The sequence below is a fragment of the Carassius auratus genome, chromosome 44 (genome assembly GCF_003368295.1).
Source record: "Carassius auratus strain Wakin chromosome 44, ASM336829v1, whole genome shotgun sequence".
Lineage (NCBI taxonomy): Eukaryota > Metazoa > Chordata > Actinopteri > Cypriniformes > Cyprinidae > Carassius > Carassius auratus.
In genome coordinates this window covers 11,389,091-11,407,638 of record NC_039286.1, presented here as the reverse complement: position 1 = coordinate 11,407,638, position 18,548 = coordinate 11,389,091, and the positions used below count along the sequence as shown (strand labels likewise).

Below are 18,548 nucleotides of genomic sequence, written 5' to 3'. Positions count from 1 at the left end.
AGTCCAGTACTAATCTTATGTTGTTAGAAATGTGACGGCCTTTCATGAAACCAGATTGAGATTCTGAAATTATATTGTCTAAACCATAACTTAATCTTTTAGCATAGACAGAGGCTAATATTTTATAGTCTAATGTTAACAGAGTAATAGTTTGCCAATTGTCGATTTTTAAAGGATCCTTGTCTTGCTTGGGTATAAGAGAGATGACTCCCTGTTTCATAGTAGCCGTCATATCTCCCTGACTGATGCATTCATTATACATATGAAATAATGGTAATTTAATAAACTCCCAAAAATGAAGATAAAATTCTACCGAGAGCCCATCAATCCCAGGGGATCTACCTTTTTTCATTTTATGTAAAGCTTGCTTGATTTCATCAATTGATAAAGGAGAATCACAAATTTGACTATACTCTCGATCAGTAACTTTAATATGGTGTTTAATTAATTCAATAAATTTCTCAGAAATATTACGGTTGAAATTAGAGGTATAAAGAGTGCTATAAAAGTTTGCAACATAATCAGATATTACTTTTTGATCTTTAGAAATGACTCCATCAATGTTTAGTGCAGAGAGAGCTTTCCTCTGATCGTTCCTTTTTTTCCAGGGCAAAAAAATAACTAGAATTGCTTTCCCCCTCCTCCAACCATTTAGCACGAGACCTTGTATATGCACCTTTAGCCAAATCTAAGTAGGCTTTATCAAGCTCCAAATTTAACTTTTTTAGTTCTGAATGTTCTTCTTCTGTAATTTTACTTTTAGTCAATAATTCATTAAGTTTATTAACCAACTCTGAATCAGTTTGACATTTACTCTTTTTAACTCCTTTACTTCTTTTAACTGCTGTACACACACACACGCACACACACACACACACACACACACACACACACACACACACACACACACACACACACACACACACACACACACACACACACACACACACACACACGGTTCTGGGGTCCAAACAACATCAAGGTCTTTATAAACTGTTACAGCACTTACTCAGAGTGACACATAGCATAGCTTTTAGCCTCATGGTTGCAGTTTGAGGTTTAGGAATTAGTTTTATCAATTTTTTTTTTTAGCTTTTATGTTTATGTCAATTTAAATAATTTTACCATTTCAACTTTTTTGTAAAAAGTTACTACTTTAATTTTAGTACTGTTTTCATTTAATTTATAGTGCTTTTTCCTCTACAAATCATTGCAAAGCAACTTTACAGAAAATTAAGTTTCTACAATATTTAGTAGTAGCTTACACGATTTATCATTTTACTTTAGCTTTATTTCAATTAAAGAAAACAGTTTTTAGTAGTTTCAGTCTTAGTTAACAACAATGACACATAGTTGGTGTCTTTGGGAATTACTAGTTAGGAATATTTATTTTTTAAGATAAAATGTCAAAATTATATATTTTTTGTATGAGTTTCTGTCTTCTGCTGAAGGCTAAAAAGATGATGCTTTAAACACCAAACGGTTGCTGGCACCCATTCACTTCCATAGTATTTCTTCCTGTAGCATAGAATTCAATGGGTGCCGTCAACTGTTCGCTCTCAAAAAAACATCTTTAGTGTTCAGCAGAAGAAGAAAAAAAACACTTGTTCAGGCTGAGGAAGAGTAAACGATCGCAGGATTTGATTGTTTGATTCCTCTCACACAAAAGATACACTAGTATTACAGTGTGAGTGTGTTATATAAGTCACAATGCTGTCTATCTCCGTTTCGGCAAGAAAACACTTTTAACAAAGCCAGAGTAAGACCAATCGTGCGTCTCCGAGCACCACTGAATATTTTGTTACTGAATGAATCTTTTGAGTCAATGATTCAGTGTCCGTTCATAAGACAACGGCTGCGTCTGAAATGGCATACTTCCCTACTATATAGTGTGCAGAGAGCAGTAGGCGAGTGAATGAGTGTGTTTGAATCCTCAAGATTATTTTACTCATTTACTCATGTCTTCTGTTGTTGTCAGTAAATAAAATATCTAATTGTTTCATTACTTGACTCAATATTTAGCTGTATTTATCCAGTGTGAAGTCATATGGAATATGAAAAAAGCTAAATACAAAACATAATTATTAGTCACCATTTATGATTATTATTGTTGATAAGTGTTGCTTTCTGATGTAATCTTAATTTCTAATAATAATACTTACATTGTTCAAGTGTAAAATCAACAGTTTTCTCTAAAGATGAGATCAAGCAGCTGATCGATGTCTCCTTTGTGCAGATATTATAACTTGCTGCCATCTACTGGAGACTTTATTAATCCAGGACAGGTTTAAACCTGTTTTTATAGTCTATGGTTATACTACAATCATAATAAGGTGCAGACTTGCTGTCATCTACTGGAGACTTTAGTGTTATATTGATCCATGACAGGTTTAAACCAGACAAGAGGAAAGAGCCATTAATAAATAAAAATTTTCATGGTTAATAAGGACCATTTTGCTGATCTCACAAACACACTTCTGCAAAATAAGGTCATCACTGTATATATTTTACTTGCATCAAACTTGTGTCTTTACACAAAAATAGAATGTTTAGTACGCCAATAAATCAGTCCTACGTCATCTTTACAAAAAAAAAAAAAAAAAAAAAAAAAAAAAAAAAAAAAACACACCACACACTTATTACACTTGCTATCTTTTACAATAATGTCAGTAATTGTCGCCTCTCGCCGTATAGCCCAATTTCAACCCCCTTTTTTTTTTTTTTTTTTTTAATTAGAACACAAAAAGGCACACTATACACATCTGATTACTTTTGGTCTCCTCCATTTTTCGGCAAGCGAATGAACGCTAAAGCGCTTTCACTGGAAAATGACTTGAGATTCGGAGCGAGTTCACAAAACATTTGATTCAGATCGGGACTCCGAAGCGCGTTTCGTGAATCATTTGAGATCAGGTCTTTCGAGCGGATTTGCAAAACATTTGATTCTATCAGGTACTTGTCTAGATCAACTTTTAATAAAGAGAAAAGAGGTTTAGAGACAGATTTTTTGTTAATGGTCAGTTAGTAATCCCACAGTCCATAGCATCAGTAACTTTATAATTTAGTAAGAGAAAATTAAAACAAAACAGGATGAGTTTCAATTTTTATTTTATTTATGTAGCAATGGTCATCTTAACCTCTGTGCGGTGTTCAGGGTATTTCATGACCCCAAATTAAATTCTAATTCTAATACTGCATCACACAAGTGTTTATTTGAGTTGAATATTTCGATATTCATGTAAGGAAATGAAGCCATAATTTGATAAGTTTACATTTACATTTATTCATTTAGCAGATGCTTTTATCCAAAGCGACTTACAAATGAGGATAAAAACAACACAACAAAAAGAACAACAAAAAGTTTATAAGTGAGAGTAAACAAGATGCATGCAAAATGAAGGCAGATATTGTCTGATATGTTAAGAAATAATATAAAATAAAAATGCTAAAAAATGTTGCCAAAATGTTTGACTCAAAAAGTCCAGATGATTCAAGCTGTTCGTGACTGTGAGTGTAACAGCAGCAGCAGAGATTATTAACCGGAAATGAAAACATTTAAAACTCTGATTCCTCGATTTAAAAAAATAAATAAAAATGTAGCAAAACATTAGATTCAGATGATATGTAGAACTCTCTGTGATTATCAGTGTCAGACTGTGTGTGTTGTTTTGTCCGGGGCTCGTGCGACAGGCGTACTACTCTGACTGTGACGTCATCATCCTGGGGAGGGACTTTGAGAGGATTCAGATCATCCCAGGAGCCAAACACACACACACACACACACACACACACACACACACACACACACACACACGCACACACACACACACAGACACACACACAAACACACACACACACGGTTCTGGGGTCCAAACAACATCAAGGTCTTTATAAACTGTTACAGCACTTACTCAGAGTGACACATAGCATAGCTTTTAGCCTCATGGTTGCAGTCTGAGGTTTAGGGATTAGTTTTATTATTTTTTTTTTTAGCCTTTATGTTTATGTCAGTTGAAATAATTTTAGCATTTCAACTTTTTTGTAAAAAGTTACTACTTTAATTTTAGTACTGTTTTCATTTAATTTATAGTGCTTTTTACTTTACAAATCATTGCAAAGCAACTTTACAGAAAATTAAGTTTCTACAATATTTAGTAGTAGCTTACACGATTTATCTATATCATTTTATTTTAGCTTTATTTCAATTACAGAAAACAGTTTTTAGTAGTTTCAGTCTTAGTTAACAACAATGACACATAGTTGGTTGCTTTGGGAATTACTAGTTAGGAATATTTATTTTTTAAGATAAAATGTCAAAATTTTATATTTTTTGTATGAGTTTCTGTCTTCTGCTGAAGGCTAAAAAGATGATGCTTTAAACACCAAACGGTTGATGGTACCCATTCACTTCCATAGTATTTCTTCCTGTAGAATAGAAGTCAATGGGTGCCGTCAACTGTTCGCTCTCAAAAAAACATCTTTAGTGTTCAGCAGAATAAAAACACTTGTTCAGGCTGAGGAAGAGTAAACGATCGCAGGATTTGATTGTTTGATTCCTCTCTCACAGACAATACAGTTATATGAGTGTTAATCTAAACTGTGTTTGAATATGAAGCACTTTGTGTGTGAAGACATTTGTGAATCAACCAATCAGCTGTCACTCGATTTCAGAGCCGCTAACTAGAATAAGATCACAGCTACTTTTATTTTCAGTATAAATATGGAGTTGAACACAAGGCTTGATGAAATAATACTGTGATAAAGATAATTTATTGGCAATTTTCTGGTGATTTTAAACATGTCCAAAAGAAGACATATGACCCAGAAGGGCTGACAGGATATTTAAGGAGAAATGGAAAAAAGGTTTTGTCTCAACGCTGACAGGTTTGTTTAATCACAGCTCGTGGCTAATATTACATGATACTGTGACACATGGGACAGCTTCGGATGGAGAAAGTAAATGAGTCAGGAGTGTGCAATATTTATCGTGAACTAATATCCTAACTGTTGATTTAATGTGCAACTTACATTTTATAACTTTGCAAAAAAAAAAAAAAAAAAAAAAAGTGTCGGATGAAGGATATCAGATTACAATATAATTCAAGATATGAGGCAAAAATGCCCTTTAAGACATTTTGTTTTAATATTTATGTCATAATAGTAAAGTAATTTCTGGTGTTGCTTTCCTGAATGTCAGCAAGATTGCAAATGAATTGATTTTCTACAATAGCTCAACAAAAGATACACTAGTATTACAGTGTGAGTGTGTTATATTAGTCACAATGCTGTCTATCTCCGTTTCGGCAAGAAAACACTTTTAACAAAGCCAGAGTAAGACCAATCGTGCGTCTCCGAGCACCACTGAGTATTTTGTTACTGAATGAATCTTTTGAGTCAATGATTCAGTGTCCGTTCATAAGACAATGGCTGCGTCTGAAATGGCATACTTCCCTACTATATAGTGTGCAGAGAGCAGTAGGCGAGTGAATGAGTGTGTTTGAATCCTCAAGAGCAGTAGATTTACACTAGTTCTCATGAGATTCAGACGTGTGCATCTGGTGGAGACGACTGCAGAGATTGATCCAGCAACCTTCTGCTGACCAGTCCACTTCACTACAGCACAGAAGTAAAGAAGCTTTAGCAAATTAACATGCAGCTGTAAATATGACATTAAATGTAGCAATAACATGAGATATAAAGTGTTTCACTCTGTGTAAGTGTTTCACAGGTCGTGTGCTCATGGAGAGCAGACACAGCACGAGTTCTCCTGCTCTTCATCATGGTCTTCCTCATCCTCTCTGTTCACTCAGACAGGACTCGATGTCTCTCTCTCATCATGATCAGATTCAGGACCTGATGGACAGATGTGGGGTCACAGTCTGTACACTTTCAGAAACAGTGTTTGAATAAAGCTTTGTTTCATCTGTTGTTGACTTGTATTCATTTATTGTGACTGTTACTTTTATTTATTCTTTTACTCATTTATTCATGTCTTCTGTTGTTGTCAGTAAATAAAATTATAGTCTAATTGTTTCATTAACACATGCATTCATTCATTACTTGACTCAATATTTGGATGTATTCATCTTAGCTGCATTTGTCCAGTGTGAAGTCATATGGCATATGAAAAAAAGCTAAATACAAAACATATATAATTAGTCAAAATGTATTATTATTATTGTTGATAAGTGTTGGGGTGGGCTATAAATGTTTTCTGATGTAAACTTAATTTCTAATAATAATACTTACATTGTTCAAGTGTAAAATCAACAGTTTTCTCTAAAGATGAGATCAAGCAGCTGATCGATGTCTCCTTTGTGCAGATATTATAACTTGCTGCCATCTACTGGAGACTTTATTAATCCAGGACAGGTTTAAACCTGTTTTTATAGTCTATGGTTATACTACAATCATAATAAGGTGCAGACTTGCTGCCATCTACTGGAGACTTTGGGGTTATATATTTATTCATCCAGGTGCCCGTTCTTCGTACGTCGCTTACATCCGAGATCAAATGACACATCCAAGATGATATCATCGTGCTAATCATGATCCGGCTAATTGGGTTTCTTCGAACACACCTGTTGTGTATGATTAGTATCGCTGGATTGAGTTATGTGAGATAATTGCGCGTTCATGTGTTGGCTTAAAAGAGGATATGTATCCATACTCGAAACCATGATCAGCAGTGCAGCGATTGGCTGGTGGCAAGACGGCAATGTAATGACGTCATATAATTTAAAACGACACCTGACGAAAAACTTGACAAATTTCTGGACTTTTATAAGGAAACAGCCAAGCTACATAAATGTTATAATAGATACATGAAACAGATAATAGATACATGTTTTTATTTTATTATATTTTTTTTCATGATTCCCAATTATTTAGATTCGCAATTTATAATAGTTGTGCAGTCTTTACATTTTTATTTCAATGTAGAAATTATCTATTCATTTTATTTAATATTTGGACAGATTTGTTACGTGACAGCATTAGTGAAAGTTTCTTAAGGGTCAATATCATGTTATCTGCATCTCCTGCGCTCCATCAAGCCACTCAATAGCAGCCATCAATCAATATAATGCACGACTCTGTTATCTGTATAGCATGTGTGTAAGACTCTAATACAATTCTGAAGTAATACTTTTATGACAAATAAATATTTTACTGAGTAAAACTGGCTGTGTCTATAGTAGGCTGTTATGGGAAATACCCAAAGATATTAATATTATCCATATCTTCTCTAAAGCTTCAGGCCTTCATTTGAATATTAATTAGTTTGAATTAATGTCTCTTAAGCAGTGTGATTTACCATCTATTTGTGGCATCCCTATAAAAAAATGAAGTCATGTATTTACGTATAAAGATTGTAAAGAATGAAGAGAGAAGATGTGAGCTTAATTTCAAACACACAAGATTTATATGCAAAAGGATAAAAACTTAGAGTCTTTCAGAGAGAAAATGGTTGAGTCTCGAGGTGTTTATTGTCCTCTGATTCTGTCAAAGCAGATTGAGCTGAAGATGTGTGCTCTATCAGCTTTAATTAGTATTATTATTATTAATTGTTTTATTTTGTCAGGAATTATCCCAATGAGATATCAATATTTTCTATCAAGGAGTCCTGGCCAAAATTCATACAAAAATACAATCCAATAAAACAACAACAAAATGTTTCACAAAAAAGTGCTTTAATATATATTTTCCTCCACAATAAATACTGTTTCAAAGAAGATTTACAAAGATTATTGTGATTGCACTATTAAACAAACAAACGCAACATAAACATTATTAAAACATATAAACAATAGAAAACTGTACAAATACACATATTTACATGCACACTGTCTAATGCTGAATGCAGATACAGTTAACAAACAGAGACAGGCTCCAGCTCAAATGTTCATAAACACTGAAAACAGTGTGAGCTGCTAGACTTTGCTCAGATCTGACAGATCCACCAGAAAATCCTGAGCTGTGTGATGAACACATGATTTCTTTAGTTTCAGACTTTGATTTCATCCAGTCTGAGAGTTTCACACACGTCTGATATTTGGAGCCAGTTCTTGAACACATATTGTTTCTAACCGTTTCTGCAGTTGTGAAGTGTGTGCTGTTTCTGTTGAAGTGTTGGTGAGTTCAGTGTCCAGCAGTGAGGTCACTAATGTCCTGCACACCTCTCCGGTTTAATCAGAGTCTGTGGGGCCCTCAGCAGACATCATTATGGGCCCTCAGTGCTTCTGGAGAGACAGCGCAGGTATAACCTCTGAGCAGACGCTTGTGTAACGTGACAGCAGTCAGAATCAGAGCCAGCAGAAGCACAACCACAGTCAGTGCAATCCAAGAGACGACAGCTGAAGAGAGAAGTAGAGACAGAGCACTTCTTTTAGTTTGACATTCACTCTTTAACAGATTTGTGAAGCTCTCGATGTCTCCTGTTTCACTCACCGTCAGATTTAGTGTCATCAGTGTGCTCCAGTGTTTCCTTTGATTCTGTACAGAATATTGAAAGATTAGTCTCACAGTTTAGTCTGAATTTGCTGTTTAAAGATAATATTTCTACACATCACTGAGCTTCTCTCACCTGTGATTGAGACTGTGATCAAGATTTCTCCTTCAGTGTCCAGAACTCTGTATGTTCCTGCGTCTCTGGCTGTAAAGTGATTAATGATCAGGTTTCTATCTCTGATGCTGATTCTTTGGCTCTGAACTCCATCACTTCTGCTCCAGACCTTCATCCAGTCTGTGCTTCTTCTGCTCTGATGCTGCACTTCATCAGCTTCTGACAACAGAACATCTAACTTCAGCTGCTCACCCATGTTCACAGAGACCTCGTCTGAGGACAAACACAGACAATCATTATTATGATGGAGTCATATCAAGACCAGAAGCTCATATTTAGGATCGGAGGACCAAGTGTTATCATTCATTATTTAGATGAAATCAGAAAACCAGAATTCACCATGAATATGAAGTTGGTACTTCAGCTCTGTCTGATCATTATTGTAATAGATTCTCAAAGTGTATTTCCCAGCGTCACTGAAGATCAGATTCTTGATGACGACGTCACAGTTTCCTTCTTTAAACACTCGTCCACTACATTCTTCAGTCTCACACACATCTATGAGTCTTGACCGAGTGAATAAATAAATCTGATCAATATTACTGTCCTCATGTTCACATCTGAGTGTGATGTTTCCTCTCTTTTCTCCTGACACAGATATAGCGGAGGTTTCTGCAAATAAAGACAGTAGAATATTAATTTAATACAATACAAAGTTCAATACAAAGTATACACTGTTCTCTGTCATGAAGGTCGCCATAAAATATAAATATTCTAGTTAGTTTAGTCAACTCAATTTGACCAAATCTCTGGACTGAGAGACACAACAGAGAAACAGTTGACTAGAATAACTCTAGCTGACAGTGAAATCATAAATGTATGTATTATTATAAATGATACTGACCGCTGTAAGTGATCAAACCCAGCAGCAGCAGCAGATTCACCCTGATCAGAAACACAAGAGATGATGGAATGGGACCTGGGGTTACAAATTTAAGAATCGGTTTAAACTATGCTGAATCACATGAAAAACTAAGATTATGTGCATTGTGGATTAGATTTTGAGGTTAAAGATGAAGACTTTCTAAGATCAAGTCAAGCAGCCCAGGTGTGAGAAATAATGACCGATGGTCTTCATGCTCTTCCTGACCATTTGACTTGTTAAACCCTCGGGTAATGTCAAGGTAGGTTTAAATAAAAATTGTGTTCACTGATATATAATAGAGAACATTTATAGATCAGAGGTGATTCTGGTGTATTTGTCTCGTCGAGTGAAGCCCCGGTGTCAACATTCATCTTTCTCGTAAAAAAACACTTTTTTTTATTTTTTTATTTTTTAAATAATACATTTTCTACATTACTGAAGAGTAATCCTCAGATTGAGAATGGTCCAGATTCAGTCAAACCCAAAGTCCCAAAACACAAGCAAGAGCTTCTAGAAGTTATTTATTTTTCACCGATCTGAGTAATCATGGTAGAACAACTGAACATTTATATTAATAATCCCACTGTAAAATTTTAATCATAATCATCATCGTATCCACAATAATGTTCATACAGCAGAGACACAAAATCCTTCACTAGGTTTACACAAACAAACTAAAATACTGGTATAACACAACACACAAAAGTTGGCTCTAAATACAAACAGGTAAAAAGTAAACTTACATGATAAAAGTTCTTGATGTATCATAGTTTCAGTCATCCAAACACTGAAATCACATCTATACCACAGACGAGACTGATGCAGAAAGCCAAGTACAGAGCGGCTTCAATACACTCATTCGCGTGCTGCAAAAAGATACGGATGCGTCGCTGAGATGTTAGGCCACGCCTCTCTGGTTTGTCACCATTTTCTGAAAGTGGAGTGTCTATGGTGAACATGAAGAGCTAGCTGCTCGGGTTAGTTACGGGAAGCTGTGCTTACGTACGATAATTATTCAGGGGCGGAGATTATATTGGTCACCCCCAGGTTCCACCCAAAAATCCTACTCTACGATGAGCCATTAACGTGTTCAAAGGCGGAATCTTTGTTAACTGTACTTTGCTGCTTTTAAATCAGCGCGGAGCTTGGACAGTCAGACACCAGAACCCAGAAATGTAAGTAGCAAGTGTTTGATATTAGCTAACCAACGATACATGACTTATTGTTTTTTAGCATGTGAGTTTACAGCACTACTACTTGTGCTAGCACGTAAATATATCTATTTACCTATCACATCTGCCTTGATATCTAATCGCACACACAGCCCAGTATCACGTCTGTTGAATCACGTCATGTAGGCTAGTTTATCCAAGTAGCCCAGAGTGCAGTCTGGACGATGGGGCGGGGCGACACGTTGGGGCGGAGCGACACGTGTCGCCACGCCCACTTAAGCGGTTATTGGTTTATAATTAAGATGAGCTTATTGGTGTAGAGATGAGTGACGATTTTACAGCTTATTGGAGAGAATTATGACGCTGTGAGCAGGATTGGAATGCGGAAGTAGACACTCAGATGAATAAACTTTTAATATAAATTAAAAAGCGAATATAAATGTTGTGTTTTTGCATTTATTGTTGCGTTTCCACAACATCCCGTATAAATACAAAGAGTTTTGGATTACGAGGAACAGAATAGAAATAAATGGTCTACTCCCTCAATGGCTGTAGTGTAGACGCTTTACTCGCTGGTTTGAAAAGGTGTGTTCGACATCGGCTGCGGCTGGATGCAACCGATCGGCGAGAGTAGCCGCGTGCAGGTGGGGAGGAGCTGCAAGCGGAGATATGAAGCCGGACACGTGGCTCCCGTAGTTTGCTGCAATTACGTCAGTCATGGCAGATCACGTGGCGATTGCTTACTTGATCGCGTTTAAATGTGTGTATAAGTGGTGTTTTGAAAAAAAAAAAAAAAAAGTGGTGTTTTGGAAGGGTGCCTTCCAAAACAAGATACCATATTGGATATATACTTTATCAGTATGACATGGGTGTTTCTGCTTATACAAAATGATAAAAGTAACCTATAAAAAAATTCCCTGGTGGGTATGTGTTTTTTAAGAAGGTTTCAGCAACAAGATTTACAGTGCCCTCCTGCTGAGCTTTTTAACATTTTAAACATAACACCACTGATTTTCATATACAGAAAAGCACAATTCTGTTGGATTTATATTGTGATTTAGACCAACTATTTGAAAGTGAACAGAATGTTGTCAAGTTGTTAAGTTGAAGTTACAGCAAGTTGTTAGCAGTTTGCTAACCACATGCAGGTGAAGTATAAACACAGCTAAATAAACTAGAGAATATGAAGAAACCAAACAAATGGAGGAACATAATGTATTATGTATCATTTGTATAGGAGCATACATTTATGACCACATTAGATTGTATGCTTTTTAGATCTTAAAAATGCTCATTTGAATAGGTTATGCTGCTGAATACTGTAAAAGGTCTGTATAAAAAAGAAAGTCATGCAAAATAAACATACACAAACTTTATATTAACAATAAAGTAAATACAGTAAAACAATATTTAATAAATATGATTTATAAGATGAAGACGACATAAAAACGTATTGAACTGTTTTAAAAGTCCATATGAGAATTTCTGAAACTGAAGCCGACTCGCAATAAACTTGAAACGCACGTCATCGGTGTCATCAGTGAATCCAGCCAATCGTGGATCAGTTGTGTCGTCATCAGAACCTGTGCAGCCGCTCTTCAGAAGCTGCGCTGGCTGAGTTCTCCGGCTACTCTCGAATCGCTCTCGTGGTACTTTGACGGCACACGTCACAGTCACGTGGAGTCAGCGCTGTATCAAGTCGGACAAAATTTCTAACCGGCATGCACTGCTTCAAGTCAGCCGACGATCGGTTTGCGCAAAACTGCATGAAGTCGAACAAGCCTAATATGACACGGCAATATTATGCGAAGTATGGTTACGTAGATAGTCATGGAGTAGTAGGAGTACCTTGATTTATATATTCAAATTATATATATATAAATATATATATGTGTGTGTATGTATGTGTGTGTGTAACAAATTGTCACCAGTCTAAACTATGGTGTTTTTATAATTACAGCACATGGTAATTAATATGCCAATACTAATTACAATACATTTTTTACTACAATAAATCCATGGTTACTTTTTGCAAGGAAGGAACTATACAGGTTCTAAAGAACTTGCCCAAAAACACTCGTCACTTTGTTATTTGTTTTCTGAAATGCACTACTGAAACCCTCATTAATTCTGAATTTATTTAGTTACCCTCTTCTATATAAAAACATAATACATTTAATCACCCCTTTAAACACTTTATAAAATCATTGGTAATTGAAATAAATATTACACCGAATTGTCACAACTAAATTAAAAATTCATTATGAGCAATGCATAGCAAATGATGTTATCATCAAATATGAGAAACCTTAAAGAATGGAGGACTGATGTAAATGACTGAAACCTGTTGTCATGCACGTGTTTGCCATAGCTTTTTTATTAAAACATTATACACTGCAAAGTTGAACTTTAAATGACATCAATTAATACATCAAAACCAGTTGATCTCAGTCCATTCTCTATTTCCCTTCAATGAATTTAACACACAAATGTGTTTCATGCCTCTTCCCTGTACCCTGGTGGGTTACACTTGAAAAGGACTCTGCACTGCAAGCATTCCCTGATGCAGTACATCCGTCTGAACTCGTTCCGGTCAGGAAACAGGAGGACAATTCTTCCAGTTGGCCACAACTTATAGTGTAAAGACAAAATACAGGAAAGATAATAAAAGAAGTTTAACAGCCTCGTACTACACAATTAAACTGGAGAATGAGCATTAAACGGGGAAATCTTACTGTCTAGCCAGGCAAACTGTGCCGCTTTCCGAAAAACTTCGGAGCACATCCCTAAACCATCTGCAAACCAGAGAAAGTGTCAAATATGGAGAGTCACCCGCCGACAAAATAACTTCCCTGAGAATTTCCAGTGGAAGCTGTTGAATCAAAAACATACATAGGTTTATTTATACATGTATATAAAAGTTATTAAACATTATATAAACACTGACTACAGACAACCTTGCTTTAAACAAACTCTATAGATTGTTGTCACAACTGCATACTCATTCTTTTATAATAACACTAATAAAATGTTAATATATACAGTACTGTGCAGAAGTATTAGGCATGTTAGTATTTTCACATTGAAAAAAAAAATAGTTTTAAGACAATTATTTATATCTTTTGCTGTTGTGTGTCAGTAGGATATATTAGTTTACATTTCCACACATTCATTTTGCCATTAATTGTAATAATCCAGTGAGATATTTGTATATATTTGTATGCATGATCCACATGAAGATCTTTTACATTGAATATAAATATTTCTGTCTTATATGGTGAACAAAATCCACATTAGATCGCAAACAGAAGTTATTTAAAAAACTCGCTGAAAATGAATTAAGCTGAAATGTTTTTAAATGTCTTTGATGCTGATGTTAACTGATAGCTATATATGAAATAATCCACGGTGCTGACCAATATAGTACTTGTACATAATACCAATTTCACATCTGAACAACTATGTAGCTGTAATAACTAAAATACCTCTGCATGTACACACATGTAATTATTAGTTCTTATTGAATGTATGTGCACAAATAACCTGCTTTGCTGGACTCTGCCTGAAGACATGGTGAATGGTGAAGTTCCTCCCCTCAGTCGTTGAGCTCTAAAAGAACAAATGTCAAGAGGTAGGTATATTGCTAGATATAGTACAGAGTAATGTTTCATGTAGCAACATTCAAACAGCTACATACATTTGCGGAGTAAAGCTGTCCAGGAGAACAGAACACCACCACCACCTGATCATGTCATCCTGAATAATAATAATAATAATAATATACACACAAAAATCATGCATGTCTGTTCAAATAACTTGACAAATGTAATGCCATACCTCTGTAAAATCGAACCTATGAACTAAAGCCATGTACAGAGTGTACTGTTACAATCCACAAAGAACAATAAAACGAGCAATTTATAACAATTATTAACAATAACTATTCAAATTTAGCGTACCATGGATAAATAAATGATCGAACATCGCATTTCATATTATAAGATATTTACACAACCACTTTTTCTCACCTCAAGCAATCAACGTGGAATAGCGGATTAGCAGACGCAAAAAAACGTAGCCTACATTATATTTTAACCACGTTTTAACACGCCATAGCTCGCCCCTACCTTCAGTAAGTTAGGCTTCGGCTTTATTCCCAGATAAATTCCACGCAGGGTTTCGTTTTTGTTTGTTCTATAGGCTATACAGTCAATGTTTTCAAGCCCTGTGTTGCTAACATACCTAAGCTGTGAAATTAAGGTCTAGCCTACTGGTGGGTTTAGTTAAATTTGAGTAATAGGATATGCAACCATTTACAGCTGGAGATAGTTATTTGTGCTCGCCAAAATCATAGAAATTATCATTACAAGACACTTACAGCATCTCCTGTAATCCAAGACAGATTTTCTTCGAGTTGTTAGGCTTTAGAGCATTTATTTTAACAAACGACATGGAAAACATAATTCATTTCATCCACATATCCTTATGCACAATGCACAACAACAATTTAGCTTAAACCGTGAGAATCAAGCAAACCTCACGGCCATCAGGGCCTTAAAGTGACAGGCACTGAATTCGACTTGCACATCACCAATGCAGTAATGACATGAAAGAGTAGTCTATATCGTTTAAACTTTATAAATAGTAACAGTTTGGCTCACAGGTCAGATGTGGCCTTTGATTAAGCTTTAATTTTGTGTAATTAATTGTAAATAATACGTTCTTCGTTGTGCATTGTGCCATTTCATGTTTGTTTCATTTCAATTTCTAATAATAATGTAAGTAATAATTACTAATAATGTAAATGGGAAAAAAAGTATTTAATTGGTGTTTATGTAGCCTAGGGGTTGGTTGGACTGTTCTGATGGAAATCTGACTTCGTTGCAGTATGAAAAGGAACCAGAATATCCAACAGTTCTTCATTAGCAAGAAAAGCAAACCTGATGAAGACAGTGAACTGATCAGAGCAGCTGACGTTAGCAGTACCAGCAGTGGTTCAGATAATGTTAGCGAGTCAGATCAGGATGATGACAGGCAGCTTCACCTGATGACCTGGGTATGTAAAATCTAGAATTAGATTTTATGGTATCATTGATTTAATAGGCTATGTATTTGGAAAAAAAATATTAACAGCATTTTTATTCAGCCTACACAAAATAAAAATGTTTAGGCATCTAAGTGAAATCATTCTAAATGCTATTTCAGATTCAGACAAGGGTGCTGGAGACACTTCAGATCCTTATAGGGGTATGACATCTCAGCTATATCTGATTGAATTGCACTTGTTTTAGTTAATACAACAAAATGTATTTTACATTTAAATTTAGGTCCATCATCATCATCTTGTCCATGTGCAGCTACAAACCCAACCCCTGGACCTCATGGTGTGTACTGTATGTTTTATCCTGGTTAAAATATATATAGAAAACACATGTTTGTATGATTTGCTGAATTACTTTTGTTCTTTCCAGACATCTCCCAATCAAGGGCAGCAAATCCAACTCAACCTGTGCTGAGGATGTTTCCCAAGACCACACAAGGTCAGAAATGAAGCGCATTCAACCCGCAGTGGTACAGCAAGTATTCTTGGTTAGAGTACTCCGTTAGCAAAGATTCAGCTTACTGTTATGCATGTAGACATTTCTCACTCCCTTCAGCATCAGAATCAGTATTTACGTCCCAGGCAGGTTTTTCACATTGGAAGAAAGCGCTGTATAAAGATGGAGGCCTTACATTGCATGACCGGTCTGACAGTCACGTGAATGCAATGTTTGCTTGGAGAGAATATAAGAATCGTATGCTGTCTGATTCTGGGTTAATGGATTTAATCGATCAAGAGTACAAAAGAAAAGTTGAGGAGAACAGGAGATACATTAAAACAATCTGTTGTTAACAGCAACTCAGAAGCAGGCTCAGAGGGGCCACCGGGAGTCAGAGGACTCTGACAATAGGGGGAATTTCATAGAAACTCTAACTGTGATTGCTAATCATGATGCCCTTATACGTGAGAAAATTAGGGAAAAGGGGAATGCAAAGTACACATCTGGAACCATACAGAATGAAATTCTGGAGTGTCTTGCAAACATGGTGAGGGATGACATTGTAAAGGAGGTGAAGGAGAGTGAGGTTTTCTCAGTAATTGCAGATGAAAGCAAAGACCTCCAGAAAAAGGAGCAGCTGTTGTTGGTAGTGAGGTATTACTACAGTGGGGCTATACATGAAAGTTTCCTTGATTTTCAGCATGCTCAGGATTTGGATGCTAAGGGACTTAGTGATAAAATCATACAATGCCTTGAAAAATATGGGCTCAATGACAAGGAGAACCTGATTGGTCAAGGCTATGATGGAGCAGCTGTGATGAGTGGGAAACACTCGGGTGTGGCAGCCAGAATTCAGGCAGAGGCTAAACAGGCATTTTATGTCCACTGTAATGCCCACTGCCTGAATCTAGTCTTAGTGGACACAGTGAAGTCAGCGGCAGAGGTAGATGTTTCTTCACCCTCCTCCAAAGACTCTATGTGTATATGACCGGGTCCTATGTACATCAAAAATGGATGGAGGTTCAAAAAGATATGTATGGTGGCCAATGCAGAGAGTTGCAAAAACTGAGTGATACACGATGGGCGTGTAGAGCAGTGGCTTGCAGGAACTTATTGGATAGATTACCAGCCGTCCTGCATGTTCTTGAACAGATCAGTTCAGAGGACAATGGGGACAGATCTGTTGATGCTCGAGGTTTATTAGCACAGACTGACCTTACATTCATAGCCTTACTGACAACTTTCCAAAAACTCCTTGGAACCACAAATCGCCTCTCTGACCTGCTACAGGTCCCCTCACTTGACTTAGCCATAGCAGTTGATTTGATTGAATCACTTCATGCTACATTTCAGGAGTACAGGAACGAGACATTTGCACATGATTTGTGGCAAGAAATATCTGATAAAGCCAAGCTGTGTAATGTAGCAGTTGAAAATGTCACAAAAAAGAGAGAACAGAGAGTAAGCTCAAAACTGGGTGGGTCTCATATAACTTGTACTATAGGCCTACGCAGGGGTTATGAAGATAAAAACTCATTCAGGCAAAGGTTACTGTACCCAATCCTAGACTGCATCATGAGTGAGATGGACAGAAGGTTTTCAAAGTCAAACTGTGTACTCATGAATGGGATACAGGCACTGAACCCTCAAAGCTGTACATTCCTAGACAAGGGTCAAGTCTTACAATTAGGTGATTTGTATGGCAGTGATCAAGAGGACTTGACCCATGAGCTGCATCAGGCCAGAAGGGTTGTAAAGAGAAAGATGGACAGTGGGGCAGTACAATTGGGAAGTGTTACAGACTTCACTGTATTTTTGGAACCCTATAAAGAGGTGTTCCCTGACCTCTTTAGGCTTTGCAAGGTTGCCACAGCTATCCCAGTGAGTACTGCAGGCTGTGAACGGAGCTTCTCAGCCCTGAAGCTAATAAAGACACACTTGCAGACCACCATGGTTGATGGTAGGTTTAGCCACTTAGGTGTGTTAAGTATTGAATCCAGGAGAGCAAAAGCTTTAAATATGGATGACTTTATCAAGGTTTTCACCAGCTCACACAAAAATCAGCTCATTCAGTTGTTTTAACACCAATATATAGATGGACAAACAAATTGTAATTCATTGTTCCATGAATAAATAGTATTTAGCTGAGAACTTGGATTTTGGATGTTAACAGCTATAGAAATAGATGGGCAAAGATATTATGTTTGAATTGTTATTGTGAAAAACAAAATGTCTTGAAGGTGTATTTTTATGTTTGAGATGTTTGTTTATTTATATTTGATTTTATTCAAATAAAAATAAATTTAATGTAAGAGTACAGCCTTTGTCCTTCAGTTTATGAGTATGCA

The 18,548-nt window shown here is 36.2% G+C and overlaps 2 protein-coding genes across 6 annotated transcripts; one reads left to right on the top strand and one right to left on the bottom strand.

Moving 5' to 3' along the window:
• Positions 1-7,730: 7,730 nt before the first annotated feature.
• LOC113062513 (uncharacterized) lies at positions 7,731-10,351 on the bottom strand. 2 transcript variants are annotated; one of them, XM_026232417.1, is made up of 6 exons: positions 10,232-10,351; positions 9,468-9,542; positions 8,963-9,235; positions 8,585-8,836; positions 8,449-8,493; positions 7,731-8,354 (listed from the first exon to the last, which is right to left on the bottom strand). In XM_026232417.1, exons 1-6 carry the CDS (start codon positions 10,266-10,268, stop codon positions 8,209-8,211), a joined length of 828 nt encoding a protein of 275 aa, XP_026088202.1. In that variant the 5' UTR covers positions 10,269-10,351; the 3' UTR covers positions 7,731-8,208. The 2 variants fall into 2 exon arrangements, with proteins under 2 accessions (XP_026088202.1, XP_026088203.1); XM_026232418.1 differs by having other exon boundaries at positions 7,732-8,354; positions 9,468-9,508; positions 10,232-10,318.
• Positions 10,352-10,544: 193 nt separating this feature from the next.
• LOC113062505 (uncharacterized) lies at positions 10,545-18,489 on the top strand. Of its 4 annotated transcripts, XM_026232405.1 has the most exons (5): positions 10,545-10,663; positions 15,548-15,716; positions 15,866-15,907; positions 15,988-16,044; positions 16,132-18,489. In XM_026232405.1, exon 5 carries the CDS (start codon positions 17,185-17,187, stop codon positions 18,280-18,282), a length of 1,098 nt encoding a protein of 365 aa, XP_026088190.1. In that variant the 5' UTR covers positions 10,545-10,663; positions 15,548-15,716; positions 15,866-15,907; positions 15,988-16,044; positions 16,132-17,184; the 3' UTR covers positions 18,283-18,489. The 4 variants fall into 3 exon arrangements, with proteins under 4 accessions (XP_026088190.1, XP_026088192.1, XP_026088191.1 ...); XM_026232406.1 differs by lacking the exon at positions 10,545-10,663 and having other exon boundaries at positions 14,596-15,716; XM_026232407.1 differs by lacking the exon at positions 15,548-15,716 and having other exon boundaries at positions 10,603-10,663.
• The last annotated feature ends 59 nt before the right edge of the window (positions 18,490-18,548 follow it).